Genomic DNA, 19,709 nt, shown 5'->3' on the forward strand with positions numbered 1-19,709 from the left:
AAATATATATATAAGGAGATATCAGACAGACATTTTCAAGACAGAGTTACTATTTTCGGTGAAAAAAGTAATCTTATTCTAGAATATTCCCTAGAACCGAACCCAAAGTTTTCTATTACAACAATAAAGTAATTTGCCAGCATTAAATGCCATAAACTGGGAATACTGCAAAATATTTTACATTTCAAAGAATGTTAGGAAATATTATTGGCCCTGGATCTCTGGATAATGTGTGCAGCACTTGCTGGTTGAGGCAGGCTGCACTCAGTGTTACCACATAATGAGTATTAAAGAGGAGGACTGGGCATCAGCTCTTCCATTTTCTCTCAGTGAAGTTTAAACATCCCTTAAAATAAACAACTCAGTGCAAACCAACAGATCTGCTATTGATTCATGCTGTTCATAAAAAGTAACAACATCGTGGTAAATTCAATCTAGTCAATGAGAAGTTTATGAGCCTAAATATATCAAAAGGGCAATGAAAGCTAATATATAGTGATTAAATAACAATCTGTGAGGAAAAGACACCCAACTTTCAATTCCAGGGCAGTGGAATCATCTCCTGATGAAAAATGGGGTTCGAATTGTTTCAGAGGACACTGCAGCCATTTGCCCTTTTTAACAGCCTGGAAGTTCACAAGGCAAGATTAACTTATAATTTAACTGAAGTGGATCTCAAATAAAGTTTTTTGATTAAAATCTCCATTTCTGTGCCTCCTGGCAGTGCCAATATTGCTGGAACAGGACATCAGCTGCAACGCCAGCGACTCTGGAATGCACTGCCATAAACTGTAAATCAGCTTTGTCCTACTTTAATATTGGTTTAACAATAAAAAAAAAAAAAAAAAAAAAAAGAACTTTGATGTTTAATATTTAAATAGTACAATTATCCCTTTAGAACTGAGTCCAGAAGGACCCTTCACGGGTACACAGTGTGAAACAACAACGAAGGGAATGTGGTTTTGCTCCAGGAGGAGGAGGCTTTGATTTGTAGGACCCAGCTGAAAGGTGAATTTGTGTGTGCAGAGGAAGTGCCTCAGGGACTCTGGAGCAGGGGAAATGCTCTCCCACCGTGCCATGGACAAAACTGAACAACAAGGCTCAGCGCAGAGAGCTGTGAACAACAGCCACGACAGGGATTGTCCCCAGCTGGCCACGCTGGTGCCTCGGTTTGGAACGCCAGACACAGGGGTGGCTCTCTCCAGCATTGTTTTGGGGGTCAAGGTTGGAGCAAGTAAAGCCTCCTTTTCCATTTTGCTCTCCTTCCTAGCTTTTGTCACTTCAGGGTGAGTGAACACACAAAAATGTCAGTTTTAGGGAGGAACACTTTAATCATGAGCTAAGTATTGTCCCTGAACAGCGAAGGAGGAATGTTCAGATCCGTAATTTTTCTCTTTTGGGGGAAGGTCAGAGAGGAAGTTCTGTACCTGCAGTGCATTCAGGGGGTGCAGGGTGATTCTGCCCATTTCTGCCAACCTTGAGGACTCTGCTGTGCCCAGCAAGGGGATGAACAGTTTGTCTAGACAGAGGAGGATCCGTGGATTACATGGATTACACGGCTGGAGCGCACATACGCGGGCACTTGTGAGGAACAAAAGCACAGAGCTATTTACTACCTCACACAGATGGGTAAGTCCACTCTGGAGATCTCTGCAGACTTGTGAAATCAGGATGACGTGTCTGGAATTCTTCCTCTCCTCTCCACTGCTGAAGTAACTCAGGCAAATGCAAGTTGGCAGCTCCTTTAAAGACTCCAATTTACCCATTTTACATAATAACTTTCAGCTGCATTAAACACAAACACACAAGAAAACCAGGTAGCACCAACAGTGAAATCTAAATTTGGATTACTCACAGAGAAAATACCCAAAGTCTGAATGATTTTGCAATTAAATCAGAAGCAAACTGAACTCATTTTTACACTGAGCTGGACTGGCTGTGGGACACATCAGTCTGCACTCGGAGGGAAGCTGTGGGAGCAAAGTTCTGCACTTCCTGAGGCAACTGAGGAATGGCAAACACATCCACACACCTCTAGACCTACTGGTTCCTCTGAAATGCAGAAAAATCCAATCTCCTGGGGCGTTATAAACCCCTTCTCAGAGCAGCCCTGCCAAAAGCAAAGTGCAGGCCCCTGCAGTAAAGGATCCTCTTATTCCATAGCTCCTGCTGAGTGTTTGCCCCAGCCCCGAGCGTGTGGCTGTCCCATTCCCTGGATGTTCATTTATTTGTTGCTGGGCATAAGAAAACTTGAAATCATATCTCTCAGATTAGATTCATTTGGTATTTCAATTTCCAATCTAAATTTTAATTAACTCTTCTACTTCAGCATTGCATTTTATCATGATGAATTACTTGGAGGAACACACAATACAGAAGCTCTATGGAGCAACTGAATGTAAAAATATTTGCTTAGAAAATTTCATTTGTTTTTCTCCAAACCGTTAAAAAAGAATGTACAGACACAGTAACAGAATTATGAGGTGACAGAAGAGAATGGGCCAGATCCTTGTGAATCCACTCCATTCTACCAGGCACACAAAACTAAACTGGCCTCAGCTTGATGTAACTGATACATCTCAAAAATGAATGTTAGACATGAAATGGCAAGAAGGCTGGTGAGCCAAATTTATCTTATGTGTTTGAGGTTTTTTTTCTTTTCCTATTATTCCCTTTCTATATTTTCAAAATATTCCATAATGCTCTTTCCTTTCAGAAGGAAATGTAAGTCTCTCAAAATAATATTTACGAGCTCAGCTGCAACATCCTCCACGGAAATTCAGTCTGGCTGTTTGTTACTCTTTGTGAGGAATAGTTCTGCTTGAGTTCTCCACAGTGAAGAAAACAACTCTGTTTTCCTGATATACTTCAGATTCAAATTATTGAAGTGCAGGTTGGAGAAATGAATTAGATAAAGGCATGGGAAATGTGTAATTCATACCTGGCTGCCGTGATGAGCTCGCTGGTAACTGATAAAGCTGTGAGTGTTAAAAGAACTTTAATGAGAAATGATATTGACCTAAGTGCCAGTGTTATCAGCACTACTGCATTTAAAATAAATGAAATTTAAAAATATTTAACTTGCACTTCAGCAGTGTCCACAGACAAATATTTTAGTTCAATATCTACCTCTGATTTCCATTAGAATACCTTTAGTTGAGAATATCAAAAGCAATTTCCATCTTAGTTTCCTACAGTCCCATAACTTTTTATGCTTTTATAATTAAAATCAATTCCAACTTCTTTCCTCTGTGTAACTAATTCAAAGACAGATGTAACACATATTTTTTTGCTACCTCCTCTCTAAACTGACAACATTGTTTCTGTGCAGCCTTCCAGAAAAAATTCCAGCTGCAAACAACAGCTTCCAGGGCAGAGGGGGTGTTGTTCCTGGTTATTGCTGGAAGAAACTCAAACTATAAAGTAACTCTCATTATCATGATGATCTATCAATAATCATCTATTTTTAAGTGCAGCATCCTATAAATCCTCCTAATTAGCAAACTAAATGTCTTCTTTTTAGCAAACAATCCCCAGCCTCCCTCCTTATTTATTTCCCTGAATTCAATTACGTTTGCACCTGCTGGCCCAATCACCTAAATGACAGATTCTGGATGGAAGGGAGAAGCTGGGCCATAAACAATAATTTCATTATAGTTCAATTTAAAGTATTTGCCTGCACCTATTTTCTCTGCTTTATGAAGAATGTTGATGCTATTTCCTCCTCTGTGGCTCTGCTCTCGTGTCAGGAGATGCAGCAGCCCCAGCAAGAATTTCACACTGCTCCCAATCTATCCTTCACTGCTGCCTCCACAGGAATCAAAGCTGAGGTTTTCCTGGAAGGGCAGGACCGTTAGGATAAAGAAGGAAGGAGTGATCTCCAAGCCTGGGCTGAAATACTGATAAAAGTTAAAAAAAAAAAAAAAAAATTAAGTTGGTTGCTAAAAAGGACCCTTTGTAAAATAAAGGTTAGGAAATATTTCTTTAGAATACGAAAGTAACAGAACTACTTTTGCCATGAAAAGCTATGGAGGAGGAGGTACTCCTGATGGTGTTTACCTACCACGGGACTTAAAAATCCATCTACTCGCTAAATCAAATCAGTTACTCTTCCGAAAATCTTTCTGAATGAAATTCACTCTCTGGATGAAAAATCCTGAAAATTTGGGAATGGAATCTAAGCCATTCTCTGCCTTGAAGGATTAAACAAGATTGAGATGGATCTCAAAGTGCGGATGTTGAAACTCAACAGCATCCAAACCACCACAGGTGTTCAAAGAAACTCACATTTCCTCCCATCACCTGAAACACAACATACCTTCAAAATATGTTCTGAAGCTGTTACACCTTGAATGTTAAGTCAATATTGGGCAGAATTACCATTTTACTGTATTTATCTCACAACGAAGAGTAATTTGGGTGAGTGTGTAAAACTGGATTGTGTACAAATTAAAACAGTAACCAAAGGGGAGGCAAAGAGGCAGCTAAAGCCCTAAGAGAGGAGCCATGGAGAGAGGAACTGCACAGCATTTTTAGGTAACACGTGGGGAAACTGTGCAGCACGGGAGTTTTGAATGTTAATTCTGCAGCTGTACTAAATCCAGTCTGCCAGATTCTGTCTGCAAGCAAGCCAGATTTAAGGAAGCACATTTTTACTGCAGCATCGGAGGCTGAAAAATGGTTAACTTGGTTAAGTTCACCAGGAGGAAGTTTAGATAGGAGATGAATTCCAATATTCCTTCAGCAGTGTTTCACTTCAGAAGTAGTTCTTAGTCAAATAGTGAAGGACTTTTCTAAGTATCCTTTCATTAATTCTTTCTATTCATGAAGAAAAGCACGGCACAAGCTAGAACTCTTCAATTAAGATAACCATTACCATAAACAGATGTTTTGTTTGACAGTTTGAAGGATATGAGTGTGCTGTGATGTAGTTCAGAGATTTCAGTTCAACTGAAGACTTCAACTAAACAACCTCAGCCCTCATCTCTAATTGCATCAATCACAGAATCACCATTCTGAGGGGCAGATCTGGAGATGTTTGGTTCTGCTTTGTGACAGAAATGTAAACAAGCTGCTGAGGAGCGGAGTTAAGTACAGCAGGCAGGACCAGGGTACCCGGCAGTGAGATAACACCCCTGGCTTAACAAGCACCCCGTTATCTCCTTGGAGCAGACACAGGAGCTGGGCCTGTCCCTCACACACAGCCTGCAGACAAAGGCAGCTTGAAAGCCATGGATCGACTTCGAATGAACCTCAACCACTGGAAATAACACGCAGCCAGCTGTGATATAAATATAAAATGCAGAGCGGGGGAAGTTCTTCCGTGGAAATGAACTTGTACGTTTGCAAATGTGGTCTTGTCAACTACAAGGATCTAAAATTCATCCCTGCATTTCCTCCTAAACCACAAAAGCCCGGCCACTGTGCCTTGACTTAACTGAAAAAAATGGTTAAGTTAGTGATTGCTTTCCAAAACATTTCCAAAACAAAGTAATTTTCAGAGTAAGGACTTCCTTAACTTCACTTTACCTTCTGAATTAGTGTCTGTGTCCTAAGTTTTACAGACACAAGCAATTGCTTTTAAAATTGGTAAGACATTTAGTGACTTGACCCTTTCAAGCAAAAAAAAAAAAAAATCCTTTTCATACTTGTAAAGTGTTATAGGCATAATCTGGATAATCTCATTACATGACAAACATGGTCTGACTCAGGGATAACACTTCCTAATAAACTAACTCACCTCTGCTAAAACAAAATCTTTTGTTAGAAAAGAAGAAGAAAAGGCCTCCATACCCTTAAGAGAATTTTAAATGTTGTCACCAAGCTAAAAACAGCAAGTAAATATTAACTCCGTGAAGTGCAAAACAAGTTTTATTGACCTGTGAGGTAAATATTGACTGAAATGAAGCAAATATTTATGCTGACGTTAAGGGGATGAATCCCCTTCACCACAGCAAACAAGATTTTGCCTACTACATTTCTGGGTTTGTCTTTATTCCAAAAGGTCTGAAAGGAGATATTTCCCTTTCCAGACATCTGCTTTTCAAAAACAAAAGTGTCTTTCCTCGGTGACTAAATTGGATGTGCATCCAGAGGGCTGGAATATTGTACAACACACAGGTTTGAGAAATTGCTTTCAGAGAGAAAACTACAACTTGACCAGACAACATCCAAGACCTCTCTTTGATCCCTAAAATGGTAAACAGAAAGTCAAATTCCATTTTATGAATTATGTTAGAAGATTAATTTGGGTTTGTAACATAAACTATACTGCTGTATATCTCACACATGTGGGATTGCTAGTGCTGTCCTGTGCAGAGCCAGGAGTGCGACTTTAATGATCCCAGTGGGTCCCTTCCAACCCAGGATATTCTATGATTTAACAAGGAAAATGCAGAATAATTAAGGGTATAACTACTAGCACGTACTACAAATGGAATATGAATTAACAAACTCATCTACTCCTTCCTGGTAAACCCACTCATGTTTACACACACGAGAATTCACTGTTCAACTGAACGATCCACACGGGGATTCACACGTTCGGAACAAATCCGATGGGGAAAAAAACCCTAATTCTGAAAAACTTCAAAGATCCTATTGAAAATTCTGGCACCTTTAAGGACACCCATTAGAGAACACCAACGTCATGATCATTATGTCTTCTGACCTAAATACCTCCGTAATGGTCTAACAGCAGCAATTAACACACACCTCCCGAAATTCTTGAACAGCTGAATAATGTTCGAGTCACTGCACTTAACAGATCCTCCAGTGTCACTACAAGGAAAGCCCGGTTCAGGAAACAGCTTCCACACTTGCTTCTGATGACCACGGGAATTGCTCCTTCCTGCAGATAAAGACAGAGGCTGAGCACCCTCCTGTGCAGGGAGCAAAAACTACAGCTGCCCTTTGTGGCTCCGCTGGCTGATTCTCATTCAAGGCTTTATCTTTGCCTAAAAAAAACCCCCAAACCAAGACTCCGGGATCTAATTCAGCAGCTTTAGAACAATTACATGACACCAACGCAGTGGAATTACTCTCAGTTTAGGATGACTTCACAGGAACGAACACGCTGCTGTACACAGAGGGCTCCTAAGATTTCTGGAAACCTCAGGGAACGGGGTGATGTCATTGCCATACAAAAATATCTGCTTCGAATTCCTTGCGAGTCTCCTTGACAAAGCTGAGAGGATCAGAGTTCAGCAGCGGAACTCAGCCATCACCTCAGGGATGTTTTCAGAACCGGGCTCTATTCTTCACTGTGAAGCACAGGAGCTGTTTCCTTGTGCTCGAAATACAAACTGAAGTCAGGGATCCTAGGGTTGCAGGAGACAGTTTTTTAAAAGATGGAGCACTCAAAGCTCAGGAAACATTCGAATTTTAAAGGTTATTTGAGCCTTTTGGCAGGACCCTCAAATCCTTCAAACAGTTTAAACTAAACTCCCTTAATTTTGCAGAAGTCTTCCATACTCAAGCAACATTTTGAGTAAAATGAAGACAAACCAATAAAGCCTTTGAATATTCAGGACATTCTGCTATTCTACAGACTCTTACCAAAAAGCTCATTTTTTTATCATATCATTAACTAAAATTGCTTTCCCTGTATCTGAGATCAGCTCCTTTAAATTCCACCACAGATGAGGCTGCATGCCTCATTTTCAAGCACCAGTTCCTCCTGATGAAAAAATGTGATACAAAAGGTGAAGACTGTAATCCCTTAACCTGCTCAGGCTTCTGCAGAGCTCCTTCAGGACACAAAATACGTTCTTCTAATATTTCTGCCTACAAAACAAGCTCTCAGCAACTTCTAAGACAGAGTAACTGTTGCTGCAGAGGTAAATACTGAGGTGCCAGGGTATCCCAGGCAGAGTCCCACAAGGATCAGAGTTTGTCCCAATGTTTTCATGCACTGAACCACCCCAGGAAACGCAGGTACACACTGATGGAAAGTGCTCATTGCACCAATTAAGGAGGTATCACCTGTTCCTGGGAGGATGAGAAAGTCTGAGATGCTTCTGAGTGTATAAACACCTGAGAATGTGCCTGGGCACTCTATGAAATTCATTGGCATCCTGGGAGTAGAATCCAAATACAGATTGGTAAATTTTATCACCAGGTATTCCGTGACCTAATGTGTCCAATGCCCACGGGAAAAGACTTCCAATTTTCTGTGAATAATCTCCCAAATCTCTTGTGTCAGGAGTTACTAAATCCAGAGGTCATTAATGGCACTAGGAAAACATACCTGTTAAATAACAACATCTCTGAAGAGTTACACACCTTCTAATGAGCTGTGAATTAGAGATAAATCAGCGAGTGACCTGCATGAGCAAACACCATTGATTAATAAGCTGCTACGAATTAATTTCATCTTTTCAGTGCATGTGGCAATGAGAAACACTTCGAGAATAACGTGGATTTAAAGCTACATTTGTAGTTTAGTGCATTTCATAATTACAAAAAAGAAACAGCTGAACAAATCTTTTATATTTATACCCTTCCAAACGATGTACAGAAGGCATGCATAATTTCCAATCATAAAACACTATTTAAAAATAAAAGATTTATAATTGCTTTCCCTGATTTGAGAAGCAAATTAAGAATTTTTTTTCACATTGTCCTTCATAATCCAAACACGATGCGAGTGACTGACTGAGCAAAGAGTGGGAGAATGAACAATATGGCACAGCAGAAGCCAAACACAACAGGTTTGTGTTATCCTTGGAAGGATGGGGACATGGCCACAAAATTCTTTGAGTGCGTCCTGCCAGGCATCTGAAATCTGCATTTGTGCTGCTACTTAGCAGGACTGGGATAATTAGAGAGAAAAATGACACAAATGAGAAAGGTCTTCTGAGTTCAGAGGGCCTACAGGAGGAGGAGGCCTGTGGGTATGTTTAATACTTAAGTATCTCTGTAATAACCAGCTCAGGTTTCTTCCAATCCATCAGCCACAGCCCGAGTGAAATGCAGAGGATATGTGACCTGAACTTTCCAGTGGGGAAATTCTAGGCACAGTTTCCAAAAACATCATAAAAGTAGGCCAAACTGCCTCCTCAAGACCTACCTCCAAGAGACACAGAGGTGCAGCCAGTGTTCTCAGCTTCTTCCTTGAAAATAAAAGAGAAGGTCTGTTGTTAGATGGTGTCACTGAACGCCAGGCCACTTAACTCTTCCAAACATTTAATTTTTCACTTCATAAGATCTATAAGGGCCCATCCTTTCCTTCTCCTGACCCCACGGTATTGCTGTATTTAAACTTTGGAATTAAACCGGCATTTCTGTTCTAACTCAACACAGCACCGACTTTCAAAGCTGCTCACATATTAGTCCCACTTTCTGTGTGAGCTGCATACCTAAACACTTTTTCTAGAAAAATATCTGAGCCAGGGAAAACAGATGCCATTTCTGGACGCAAACTAATTTATTCAAGAGCATATTTCAAAAGAAAACCTGTATCTGTTCCATTCCAAGCCTCTCCCAAGAGCTACAGCAGCATTAACTAGGGCAGTGCTTTCCTCAGCTTTCCTGGGAGGCAAAGCCAATTTCCAGACAGCAGGACTCCCTTAATAGCCACCGACAAGTAATGATACCGCAGTACACATATATTTTTATATATATCCCTTCATTTCCTTCCTTATTGTTGCCTTCCCGGATTAATTTTAATTGAGGCTTTCGACAAAAAGCAACAGGAACCTCCCCGCTCGTTTTGGCGGGTTGAGGCTGAGGGGAGGCGCCCCCCCCCCTTCCCCCTCTTCCCTCACGGGCCGTGACGGGGCGAAGGCCGCGACGTTGCCAGAGCAACGCCCAGCTCGGAGCCTTCCTCCTTCTCACTCCTCTTCTTCTTCCTCCTCCTCCTCCCCTCACGGCTCCTCCTCTTCCTCCCCCTCGGCCCCGGCGATGGCGGCTGGCGGCGGGCGGGAGGCGCCGGGCGCCCCATGAGGTACCGGGGAGGGGGCGGGAAAGGGGCCGCGCCCCCTCACAGCGCAGGGCAGGGAGGGGGACGCGGGGACGCGGCTCCGGGGTCACCCCTTCCTTCCCTGTGCGGGGTCCCTGCGGGCCAAACCCACCCGAGGGGCTCCCGGGACAAACCCTCCCGAGGAGATCCCGGCGGTTCAAAGCCTCCCGGGGGTCCCGGCGCGGTGCGGGAGCAGCTCCCGGAGCGGCCCCGGGAGAGACGGGGAGTGTTCGAACGGGCCTTTCTCAAGAATCTTATTTTAGCTAATTTTGCGGGGGGAGAATAAAATCGGGTGTGTGCGGGAGTCTTCCCTGAAATCCCATTTAATAACTCGGTGATTTGAAAGTTTGCTCGGCGCAGTGCCAGGGGCGGCTGCGATCTTCCAGCTCTGGCTTTTTAAACACCGAGCTGTCAGTTCTTGCAGAACTCGGCCCCAAAACACCAACTGCAGTGCAAATGAGGTGCCTTTTTTATTCCTTCCTGTAAAAACATCGCTCAGTAACGCTGTTCACACAAGTCAATACCATCTCCACTTCATCGGTTTCATTCGTGTGCAAAAAAATACAGAACGAGAATTTTGGTTGCAGTATGATGTCATCTTTGGCCAACAACAACAACAACAAAAACCATAGTAGTAGTAGCACTTGTAAATATTAGTAAGTTTTCATATTCATGTGTTAAAGTAGTTCCACTCTGTAGTGTTACCTTCTTTTTAAAGGCTAAAGAATTTGACATTTGTGCAAATGCATCCAGAACTTCTTGCTGTGCAAAAGCAGTTTTGCTGGTTTTGTATTCCTAGTGAACCTAGCTGTGAAAAAAATAACTTCAAAGAGAAATCTGTAAGTTTGAACAATAGGAAGAGGATTATAACAAAATTCTCAGTGTTTCAATATTACTCCATAGTGACAAGTATTGTGTCAAATTGAGCTTCCAGGCATTCTCCAAAATCATTATTCTGATGTCACACCAGTCCAGAGAAGTTGATTTAACCCTATTTGATGTGAGGAAGGACTCACAGAGAAGTGTAAAACTGCCCAGAAGACAACCAAAAGATGCCAAAGAAAAGATAAATCAGACCTCATTTGGCTGCATTTCATTTTTCCCTCTTTTAAATGCTTCTTAGAAAATGGCCTAACCTGGTTCTGCTCCTTCCCCAGACAGGATAATCTCATTAATCTCCTAATGGCCCTCAGTTTTGAGCATGCACTGGCTTTTGACTGGACGTGTCTGAACCAGCGCTCACCAATTAGTGGATGCATGGAAATGAACTCCCTGCTTCCTTCTCGTCAGTGTTTGCTCCTTTTCTGGCCCACTGCAGTTGCTATTTTTATGAAATTATGCAGCACTTCCAAGATCTCTCCTGTACAAGCCAGTGCTGGTCTCCTGTCCAGCAGCTTTTGCTCTTCTGATCTGCACTTTTAGCTGTTCCTAAGGCAGCCAGGTCACTGCAGGCTGGAAATCTGCACACGGAGGGAAGGAAATCATTGCAGTGTGGGACACAGGAGGTTGTCCTGCGGAGATGGGGTGCGAACCACAGAACGAACTCAGGCGGGATCTCAGGGAATCTTTCCTTCATGCAATCACTCAGTGCAACCTGTTGGCATTTTTCTTTTCCTGAACTATTTATCTCCTTCTTTAACTGTTCCTGTTCATATCCCGCTCTAGGAGACACAAATCGGAAAAAACTCCAGGAGCAAACCGCGCCATGCAACCCGACTGCGCCCATCTCCACGGCGTCCAGGGGAGCCGCGATGACTCTTCCTCCTCGCTCCGGCTGTCGGGAGAGGGCTCCTGCCACCCCGGCACCGGGGACGTGCGCATCCAGCTGAGCTCCAGCGCCGGGGATTCCAGGGAAAACCCGACCTCGCGGGGCTCCAGGCCGGGCTCGCAGAGCCGCTCCCACGGGGAGGCAGCAGGGCCGGAGGATGCCGCTCCGGACCCGGAGGCGGAGGAGCAGGGCGGCAGCTCCCTGTCGGAGCTGCGGTACCTCCTGCAGTGGCTGCACAAGAGCCTGCCCTACCTCCTGATCCTGTGTGTCAAACTCCTCGTGCAGCACATATCTGGTAGAGTACAACAAAATCGGCTGGGAGGGAACAGGCCCTCCTCCCCTCCCCCTGCCAAGAAATATACTAATAACCCTGCCTGAAATGTAATTCAATTTATTTTTAGCTTTATTTTTATTTGCTTTATTCATCAGAAAGAGAGATTTACTAAACTACATTTCAGTGGCTTCTGTTTCCTTTGCTGGCATATGTACAATATGCTTAATTATCCTGGCTTGAGAGTCTGAGCTATTAATTCTAATTACAAAGACATATTAGAAGTGCCTGCTTTTTAACCCAGTTCAGTGATTTATTTTTCCTTTTCATGTTTATAACTGATCCTATTTTCCTAATAGGCATTTCTGTTGGAATTGGGCTGCTAACAACTTACGCGTATGCAAACAAAAGCATAGTGAATCAGGTTTTTCTCCGAGTAAGTATCACCCTATGCAGCAAAATTCTTTAAGCTAAGCAAGACTTAAAAAAATTGATCCATTTTTGAAAGAAATATGAATGGAGATGGTGTTTTATTTACTTAATAATACTAGGTATTGAGATGGAAGTAAAGTCTTACTGCTCCTGTACAGGGGAACTTCTTAGATAACAAGGTTTGCGAAATTCAAGGGGGTGGTTTTTTTCCCCTCTGGCTTTGACTATTGAAATCACTTTTTTGTAAGTTATAGATTAACTTCTTAACTATATTTGTGGGATGCAATAGCAGTTGAGAGTTTAAATTTTCAGCTCTGTGTTCACTCCCAAAGGGAAACTTGTTCTTTCTTCAGAGTGGGGTGGGTTTTGGTGGTCTTTAGAAAAAACCTTAGTACACCTAGAAATTGGTAGGTTGAAAATATTAAAATTACTGTTTTACCTTTCCATTGAGTTCTCCATATTTATTTTATGGGCTCTAAACCCCCTCAGATAAAGTCCTCTGGTAGTAACCGCTCGGGTGCAACACTTGGTGTTTGGGATGTATTTCAGCACTGATTGTGAGGCAAAGATTGCAATGTGTCTTTACAATCCCCTTGCAGGAACGGTGCTCCAAGTTGCAATGCACTTGGTTACTACTCTACCTAAGTGGATCATCTCTCCTCTTGTATTACACCTTCCACTCCCAGTGCCTGTATCAGAGGTAAGAGAAAAACAGCTCTACCCCACCCTAAATTACTCAGACACTGACTGGGGACACTTTATCTGCTGTTTTTCTTTAATTGTGGCATTGGCTTCTCTTTCACTTTAATCTCCATTCCTCCCCTTCTGCCAAATTTAACAGGTGCTGTCCTTAAAAACAGTATGTTGGAATTTCCTAGACTCCATACTCGATGTAATGGCACTGCTGTACCACAGAGAACATTCCTGGCTTTGATTCCCAGCTCTGACCCTTGGGAATACCAGACGTGGCATCCTGGGGCTCTGTGGAGTTTATGACTCCAGTTGATTTTTCCCCTTTGACCGTAGCTGCAGCCTTGGCTGGAAATCAAAGGCTAAATGCCAGACTGAGACAGCAAACTGAGCTCTGGAGGATGAGGGCTGTGATGAAGATACAGCAAAGAAGGTTCCAAGATGGAAAAGCTGTCAGAGATCCTCAGTGATCCATTTACAATGAGCAGTTCATTTCCTTAGTAAATGTTCTCCCTTGGTGCAAACCAGGTTTCCTTTTTTAATTAAACCTGCTGTGATAATCTCAGGTCACAGTTTCCTCTAAATAGGGTGCTCCAGTAACTTCTGATACTTCTTTTTGTAGCTTAATCTTCTTAAGCCCCACTGTGGATTTCACGAACTTTTGGGAGGTGCTCTGGATTGTGGGAGTCACAGACTTTATTCTGAAATTCCTCTTCATGGGCTTGAAGTGCTTTATTCTCCTGGTGCCTTCTTTTATCATGTCCTTTAAATCCAAGGTAAGGAAACAAGCTGTAGTTTTGATTCCTTGTGAAGATTCTCTTATGGTAAAAGTAACTAATTATTAAACCCTACCCAGAGAAAAATCTTTAATTAAATATCTGTATATAATCCGCCACTACACCGTGTGCAAGAAAACCCTGTGGCTTTCATGTTCTTCTCTGCTTGGTGCCAAAAAAGGTTTTCAGTCTGATCTGAAACAATTGCTTGTATTATATCATTGGATAAATGGGTTTATTTCTGTCTCCAAGTTGGGGGTTGAAGCAAACCTTTCATTTTCTGCTCTGTTGGAATGTGTACATGGGCAGTTGGCCTGCAGCAGCTGGAGCACAGGAAATTTTGCACATGCTCAACAAGAACTCAAGATTTTAAGATCTGCGCACGCAAACAGCTGGGTTTTTTTCTGTCTCTTCAAAAATAATCCTGAGTTTTCTTTGTTGTTAATAAACTTAAGGAATATTTGTGTCAGATCAAAGAATTTGTTTCCTAGCTTAATTTCTCAAGTCAGCGAGGTTTAATAATTTTCTCAGAAGCTTACACTCACTGGTGGTGTATTTATTTTTATCTGCTTCCCAAGGTGAGGCAGGCAAAACCAATTACATTTTATCTTAAAATTGCAATTGCTAGTGGTTCAGGGGGAAAAAAAAAAATTAGCAAGTACAGTTTGATGTGGCGGCATTTGAACAGGATGTTTTGGGACATTTTTATCTTTTATAATGTACCAGAACAAGTTCTTCTGAGGTTCAACTGGTTTCTCTAAATATACTGATTTATAATCAAGATCTCTATTTTTTTTTTTCCCTACAGCTAGTGATGTAACATGCAAAAAAGTTACTGAAAATTCCATTACACCAACTATGGCTAAATTAAAGAAGGAATCTGGTCAATAGTGGCAAATTGTGGCATCATCCAGTGTACATTATAGAAGGAGCTACGAATACAGTTTTAAGAATAACTTACTTTAGTTCCTTCAAAGCTAAGCGTCCTTCTGTGCAGGACACTTGTGTTTGGTTATTCACTAATTTTCTGGGTGTTACTGAACACTGGTCAACTGTTCAGCTCCCCTTTTGCTTCTCTCCTGGCCCCCCAGGTTTTATATCACCCCATCCTTACAGAAGTTTATTATCAGAAGATAATTAACAAATTTCTTAGACAGACACAAAACCATTTACAAGGAAAGAATTTGTAATTTATTATTATTAACAATGAGTATTGTTATTATTAATTGTTTGTTACTAAAAGAATAGGCCTTATTCTCACTTTTTAACCCTGAGTGCCGGACACAACTCTGGCTCATGACAAGCTGATCTCTGTGACCAAATTTGTGTTATTCTCCTTTTTCATGTCACTTTACTTTTTTAATGCTTATGAAATTAAGTCTGAGAGCCTTGTTAAGTGGCTAGGCATCTGCCAAGCCATCCCAATTCAGCCTATAATTTGATTTTCTGCAGTCCAGCAATCAATTCTGCTGCTGTTACTTGGACAGTTGTGGTGAGACTCATCCTCGGATCTTTTTTCCCCGCGCTCCACATTTAATTGTTTCATTAGGAGAAGAAGCTACTCCAAAGAATAACAATGCATCTTTTTCTGTGTATTTTGCAAACCCTTGGAGTTTTAAATCTTGAGCTATTCCTTTGCATGTCTTGCTTAGGGCTACTGGTACATGCTGTTAGAAGAACTCTGCCAGTATTACCGTATGTTTGTCCCCATACCAGTTTGGTTCCGTTACCTCATCGCCTACGGGGAGCTGGACACTGCCCTGGGATGGACCCTTGGCATTCTGCTGGGCCTGCTCTACCTCATCCTCAAGGTATGCAAGCTTTATACTCTTCTCCAGTTTTCCATCAGATGAACTCAAGTGATTGCTCTGCGTGAGTGATCACTGCAGGGTGGTACAGACACAACACGTTTCTCCGAGCTCCCCTCGGAACTCGCTGCCAAGCTGCTTCAGTTTTACTGATGCAGCCTTCCAGGAAAACTGGCTCAGGCCTCCAAATCGTCCTTATCGAGCAGTGGATTGGGATTGCAGAGAAAAGGACACAGCTACCAGAGGTCCTCTCACATCAGACACGGAGCTTGCAAAAATAAAGACAAAATTAACAGCCAAAAGAGTCACCATTTTCCAGGAAATGAAATATTCGCTGCTGGAGTATACTGTGTGATGCTGAACAAATTAAACATCTTCCTGCTGGCCCTCTGCTTCTCCAAAGAGCTCATCTGCCCCAAATCTAACCAGCTTGGCTTTAAACATGAGCAACACTTCATCATGCTCTGGTCCCTTAATTCCAGTACTAAAGACCATTGCAAGTACAATAATAATGCCGATATATTTGCACTCCAGTGCTTCACTTCAGAACCTCAACACTCTTAAAAACCAGACCCCCACTAGGAAAAACTTCAGCCTAAATTCTTCATTTGGTTACATATCAAAGATTTAAAATAGGGTCCGTCTGAACTATTGCTGTGCTTATGTGACTTCCAACATCCAACCAGCAGGGAGATTTCCGGGGTTGGACTCAAAACCTCAGGAGCTTTTTAGTTCACAGTGAAAAATTACTAAGCATAACTCCAGTTTTCTTTCCCATTTCAGCTTTTGAGCTTTTTTGGACAATGGAGAAACTTCAGGCAGGTCTTACGGATATTTTTTACACGCCCAGTGAGTATTCCATTCTCTTATGACAAAACCATAACCCCAATTTACATGAAAACCATTCTACAAATTCCTCATTCGTATTCCTTTGTATTGTTTTAGCAATAAACAAATGCATTTTTAAATTAACCCCTGTATACTCATTCTCCCATTTCACAGTCTGAGTTCCTTGACAGAAGGATGGTGTTGTCACCTGAACAACAACAAAATCACCCACAAAAAAAAAATCTGCACGTCCCCTCAGATAAAAGGATGTGAAATAATCCTTTTTGTCCTGCTCCTACTTAAAAAATCAGCAATGTTTCTTTACATTAGGGATTGAAGTTTCCCTGACATAGCAGCCCTTACTCCTAATTCCTTTCTGTCCTGGTATTTGGGTTTGGCTTTTTCATCCCCCTCAGAATTAATATTTGCTGCAAATCCTTTGTTTTACAGCACTATGGGGTGCCAGCCAGCAAGAGACAGTGCTCTGAATCTGATGATATTTGTTCCATTTGCCAAGCTGAATTTCAGAAGCCTGTTCTGCTGATCTGTCAGGTAATACACATAATCCCAATTATTTTTTAAATTAAAGAATATGTTAAACTACTGTTACACAAGGCAACATAAAATGAGATGAGTGTATGTTTGATGATTATTTTTAGAAATCAGATTGTACAAATAATATAAATGGAAGAGCTTAGAAGCTCTAAGTTGTCATTCTTTTCATTCCAGCACACATTTTGTGAAGAATGCATCTCTTTATGGTTTAATAGAGAAAAAACCTGTCCACTCTGCAGAACTGTTATTTCAGACCATGTTAACAAGTGGAAGGATGGAGCCACATCTATGCATCTCCAGATTTTCTAAAGCTTGTCAAACAACTTGGGTTCCAGTTTGTTTGCTCACACTAAGCTTTTTCAGTTTACTGCAGATTAAATTGTAGGTGGCACAAGGAAGGAGTTTCCAAATTCCAGATACCACGCATTTAAAACAGTGCAGAAAATGGCAACTTGACCTTTCTTAAGTAGAGAAAACTGAAGTTTTCAGAATGAATGCAGAAAAGCCAGGATTGCTTCTCTTGTGATTCTCATAGGAAACACTCCAATCCTTGAAATGTGCTGCATTACTTCTTAATTCAACATTTTATTTTAAAAGTTGAATAGGGTTCCAGACTGTACTAAACTGTATTTATCCTTCTAACACAACTCAAGCCAAAAGGTCAACCTGCTGATTTTATTAGGATTCTGAGCAAATTTTATACTCTGGCCTGCAGTGAGAATTAGAGCTGCTTGTCACTCTTGGCATTAAAGATCTTTAATGCTTGCTCAGTAAATGAGGGAAATGAGCTTATTAATGCACCTGGAACAGCAGCTGTTTCTCACTGCACCTGTAGATAAGCACAAGAATAAGATATTTCCCCTTTAGGTTCTTGTAGGCTTCTAATGGATCCTTGGCTTATTCTTTCGGCTTTAAACCAACCACTGATGTTAGTTTTTTACTTAGCATTTTATAAAGCTGGTATTTTAAAAAGAAATCTTTAATACTATATTTTTGTCGTAACAGGAACCAGATTTTCTTACAGGGGAGAATCTGTTTTATACTCTATTTGCAATTTGTAGCTTGCATAAAAATCAGAGAGAATAAATGCATTTGAATCTATTTGTTTGGTGCATGTTGAATAAAGAAAGATTTCTTATTGTTTTGGTATTAACTCATATGTAAGCACATAACAACTGCTCACTGCCAGGTACGTTTTTCTCCTTGAAGAAAACAAAAACCCTTTGAATGTTACAATTTATTCATGATTCGTTTTTATGTTATTTCTAGCACTAACTTCTGTGTAACCTCACTTTCTTCCCTGATTCTCTTTTTCCACTTTGCTATTCAGGTAAGACAGAAAGCATCACTCAAATGATTCTGTTACAGGAACAGTTACATTTAGTTACCTTAACTTGAGCTTGTCTTGCCTGAAGACATTTAGAAAACTTGTAAATTCAGGAAAAACAATTAAAAAGTGAAACACTTACTTGAATATCCTAGAGGTACAGCTCCAAGGGAAGAATCCAGTACTCAGAATAAAAATCTAATGAGATGGAAGATTCAAGCTAAGAAATATTATTACATCTGGCCTGTAAAGCCCACCAAGATTATTTTATGGAGCACAACAAAGTGTCAGTGCTTTAAATCAACTCCAATCCTTTAGGTCTTTGTAGTAACATTGTAGTAAGAACTGAGTAAGTGTGGAGATATGTCAAAAACAGGGATCAGGGAACAATTTCTCTTCTCTCTTTCTGTTGATTTTTCTATCCAAACCCAGTAATTTTAACAAACTTATTTTATTTAAAAAAAAAAAAATCAAGAATAAAAACGAGATTTTTGTGAACTGGTTTAGATTTACACTTCATAAATCAAACAGGTCATTCTCATCTTAGTTACAGACAGGGAAAAAGTGAGTACCTGGCATCCAGGAATGCCATCCTCTGTGATCCATGGAACTCCTCCTGATCCAGGCCAGGGCCACTGCCCTGCTTGCCACACACAGACACCAGCAGCTCTGAGTCTGCAGGGACACACAAGGTGACAAAGGACAATCAACAGCCACTTTTTAAGAGCCCAAGAACCCAGAGAAAAGCACCAGAAAGAACCTCTCTCGTGTCTTAAGTTCTGAGGGAATTCCTGCTCCACTTCCCGTCAGAGCTCTCAGGAAAGACAATGATTTACATTTCCTGTAATAATTAAAACCTCCCCGCTCCCTGAAAACAAAGAGGTCACTCGGATTAACATGTTTAAATTTGCATTTAGTTGCTATTCACATCCACCTTATTTGGCTCTTGAGCATATTTAGCTGCAGTAAACTGTGAGAGATGAAACCCAGGCTGGGGATTACCTTTGTTTCTGCTCAAGGGTGTTCTTGCAGACAGCTACAGATGGATTTAGTCTAGAAGAGAACAGCTGGAGAAGTTCATATATTGGACCTGCACACAAGGATCTGCAGGAAAAATGATTCAAGTCATTTGCCTTATTCTTGATGATTTCTCCTTTGTATAAAGGATTTCCCTCTGAACTGGGAAAATGTAACAGCAATGAGCCTGCTGTAGAGAGAATTGAAACAAACCAAGCAAACCCCAAACTTCTGCCCTAAAACCAGAACAGCCTCCTCAATGTTTGATGCACTTTT

At 41.3% G+C, this 19,709-nt stretch overlaps 1 protein-coding gene and 1 long non-coding RNA gene across 9 annotated transcripts in view; one reads left to right on the forward strand and one right to left on the reverse strand.

Annotated features, from left to right (window-relative positions):
* LOC120761435 (uncharacterized) overlaps positions 1-9,903 on the reverse strand; it is a 23,166-nt gene extending 13,263 nt beyond the window's left edge. For 2 of the 8 annotated variants that reach the window (XR_005703648.2, XR_005703642.2), the window contains exons 1-4: positions 9,071-9,743; positions 8,249-8,324; positions 6,715-6,850; positions 1,617-1,785 (exon numbers count right to left, since the gene is read on the reverse strand). This is a non-coding gene — a long non-coding RNA (uncharacterized LOC120761435). Of the gene's footprint in view, positions 1-1,616; positions 1,786-2,941; positions 2,979-6,714; positions 6,851-8,248; positions 8,325-9,070 lie in introns of all 8 variants that reach the window. The other 6 variants (XR_005703647.2, XR_005703643.2, XR_005703644.2 and 3 more) reach the window with 6 other exon arrangements.
* On the forward strand, positions 9,843-18,175 carry RNFT1 (ring finger protein, transmembrane 1). The gene is made up of 9 exons (XM_040082663.2): positions 9,843-9,946; positions 11,627-12,024; positions 12,360-12,436; positions 13,032-13,132; positions 13,745-13,898; positions 15,551-15,709; positions 16,490-16,555; positions 16,985-17,086; positions 17,264-18,175. Exons 1-9 carry the CDS (start codon positions 9,942-9,944, stop codon positions 17,396-17,398), a joined length of 1,197 nt encoding a protein of 398 aa, XP_039938597.1. The 5' UTR covers positions 9,843-9,941; the 3' UTR covers positions 17,399-18,175.
* Positions 18,176-19,709: the final 1,534 nt, after the last annotated feature.

The sequence above is a fragment of the Hirundo rustica genome, chromosome 19 (assembly GCF_015227805.2).
Source record: "Hirundo rustica isolate bHirRus1 chromosome 19, bHirRus1.pri.v3, whole genome shotgun sequence".
NCBI classification, from domain to species: Eukaryota; Metazoa; Chordata; class Aves; order Passeriformes; family Hirundinidae; genus Hirundo; species Hirundo rustica.

Bases quoted from the DNA above. Each gene is read 5' to 3' on its own strand.
- RNFT1 (XM_040082663.2), top strand. The intron at 12,025-12,359 runs GTAGAGTACAAC...TTTTCCTAATAG, and splicing joins CCTCGTGCAGCACATATCTG to GCATTTCTGTTGGAATTGGG. The intron at 16,556-16,984 runs GTGAGTATTCCA...TTTGTTTTACAG, and splicing joins GGATATTTTTTACACGCCCA to CACTATGGGGTGCCAGCCAG.